Here is a 2106-nt window from a genome sequence, read left to right as displayed (position 1 = left end):
CATTTCTATTGCAGATTGATTCCAGAGCATTCTCTGAGAGGTGCACACACGTCGAGAGGATGGTAGGCGATGAAATATAACCACATACGGACCAACTGCGGTCCAAGCATGTTCCCTTTGTATCCTTTACCCTGACAGTGGCTGTCAGTATTTTCGACTGAGAGGTCCTTTGCAGATTGGAAATGCTGTAAACCGCCACACGATTGATGAGGCAGTCGAGGTGCACAAGCGATGGAGGCAGCACTCGCGTACAAGCACGTAATGGCGGGTGATGCTGGTTGTTGAACACTCATGCTGGTGATGCTGTTGTTGGAGACTTGTGTGTGTGCAGAGTGTGCTGTGTGTGCTGTGTGTTGTGTGGGAGATTGTCTTGACAAGAGGAAGTTGTGTGTGTTTACTTGAGTTGTGAAGCAAACAAGGACGTAGGATGAATGAACACTCCAACAGAAAGAAACAGAGCAGAAGACAAGAATTGTCGACAACGCAAAGTGGTGACGTGGCAGTGTTTGTTGAGAGTTGTGTGGTTATGTGGTGTGTTATGCAAGAGCATGTAACATCGAGCAACCACACAAGCTAAACACTGCACGTGCAACAGGTTGGAGGGAAATCACGTGAACATTCCAGAACACAAGAGAGGTGAATGTAAATTTGTGGTGTCGTGAAGAAGGGAGGTCAATGATGACTCAGCAGACAGGACTTGCCTGTCAACAGCAACACCCCGTCAGCTGGTGACGTCAGGTGAAGGCCCAGGTACCAGGTGAGCGGGCCCAGGTCCTCTGCCTCGAAGCTCTCCTTGATCTGCTGCTTGCAGGCACGGATGTGACGCTGGCTGCTGCTGCTGATGATGAGGTCGTCGACGTACGTGATGATCCATGTGCGCTGTCCGTCGTCGTGCAGCTTGGTGAAGAGGCAAGCGTCGACATTGCTCTGCGCCCATCCGTTGGTCTTGAGGAAGGTGTGCAGCTTCTTGGCCCACGCACGGCCAGCTTGCTTGAGGCCGTAGAGCGGCTTGAGCAGCCGGCACACCTTGCCCGCGTAGCGTTGAGCGCCGTCGCCGATGTCGGTGAAGTGCGGCGGCAGCTCCATGTACAGCTCCTCCTTGAGATCAGCCTGCAGGTAAGCCGACTTGAAGTCGAGCTGGTGCAGCTGGTGCTGTCGTTGCAGGGAGACGGCGAGTACAGTGAGGATGGTCTTGGCTGCTGGTGTTGGGGCGTAGGTCTGGTGGAAGTCGATGCCCGGTCGTTGGCTGAAGCCCTTGGCGACCCAGCGTGCCTTGAAGCGCGTCGGCGTGCCTTCCGCATCACGCTTCACCTTGAAGACGAAGCGTGACTTGAGAGGCGTGTGCTGCCGTGGCACGACGCTGCGTGGGATGAGCTTGATGACGCCGTTGCGCTCCATGGCCCCGATCTCCTCCAAGCATGCCTGAGTCCACTGCTTGCGTTGCTGGCTCTTGAGTGCCTGCTTGATGCTTGCAGGCTCCGTGAGGCTGGTGTCGCCACTGCTGCTTGCTGTGAACGCGCCTGCCTCGGTGTCGCTTGCATCTGTTGTGTCGGGGTCGTAGTTGGCGTCGTTGGTGTCGCTGCTGCTGTCGGCGTCAAAGTCCGTGAGCAGGAAGTCTGTCTCGACATCCTCGTCCTGGTCATCGTCGATGTGAACCGTTGGTGGCTCACCGTCAGTGGTGCTGTTGCTGCTGTCACGTGCACTGGGAAGCTGGAGCATGGACGATGTCGTGGATGTCTGCACTTGCTCCTCCCCCTCATCCATGACATCATCGGCCTTAGAGAAGGGAAGGAAGCGGACGTGGATGGAGGACACAACGGTGTTTGTGTCTGCAAAGTAGACGAGGTGGCTGTTGCTGCTGCTGTTGTGGCCGACGTAGATGCCTCGGCGGCCCTTGGGCTGCAGGCGTCCGCGCTGTGTGCTGATGTGGACGACGGCCGGCTGCCCGAAGACGTGCAGCTGCGGCACGTGCTTGGGCAGCGAGCCCGTGACAATCTGCAGCGGTGTCTTGCCGTGGAGGGAAGGGCGAGGCATGTTGTTGAGGATGTGCAGGGCGTGGGTGCAGGCGAGGCTCAGTACGATGCGTCTAGGCCTGCACCCGTGACC

The 2106-nt window shown here is 57.1% G+C and overlaps 1 protein-coding gene across 1 annotated transcript; it reads right to left on the bottom strand.

Moving 5' to 3' along the window:
- Positions 1 to 672: 672 nt before the first annotated feature.
- On the bottom strand, positions 673 to 2034 carry PTSG_13230 (uncharacterized protein; the record flags this gene model as incomplete). The annotated part of the gene is made up of 1 exon (XM_004987385.1): positions 673 to 2034. One exon carries the CDS (start codon positions 2032 to 2034, stop codon positions 673 to 675), a length of 1362 nt encoding a protein of 453 aa, XP_004987442.1.
- Positions 2035 to 2106: the final 72 nt, after the last annotated feature.

This window comes from Salpingoeca rosetta (assembly GCF_000188695.1).
Source record: "Salpingoeca rosetta unplaced genomic scaffold supercont1.147, whole genome shotgun sequence".
Lineage (NCBI taxonomy): Eukaryota > Choanoflagellata > Craspedida > Salpingoecidae > Salpingoeca > Salpingoeca rosetta.
Note: the sequence above shows the minus strand (reverse complement) of the source record. Positions and strands in the feature narration are given on the sequence as shown.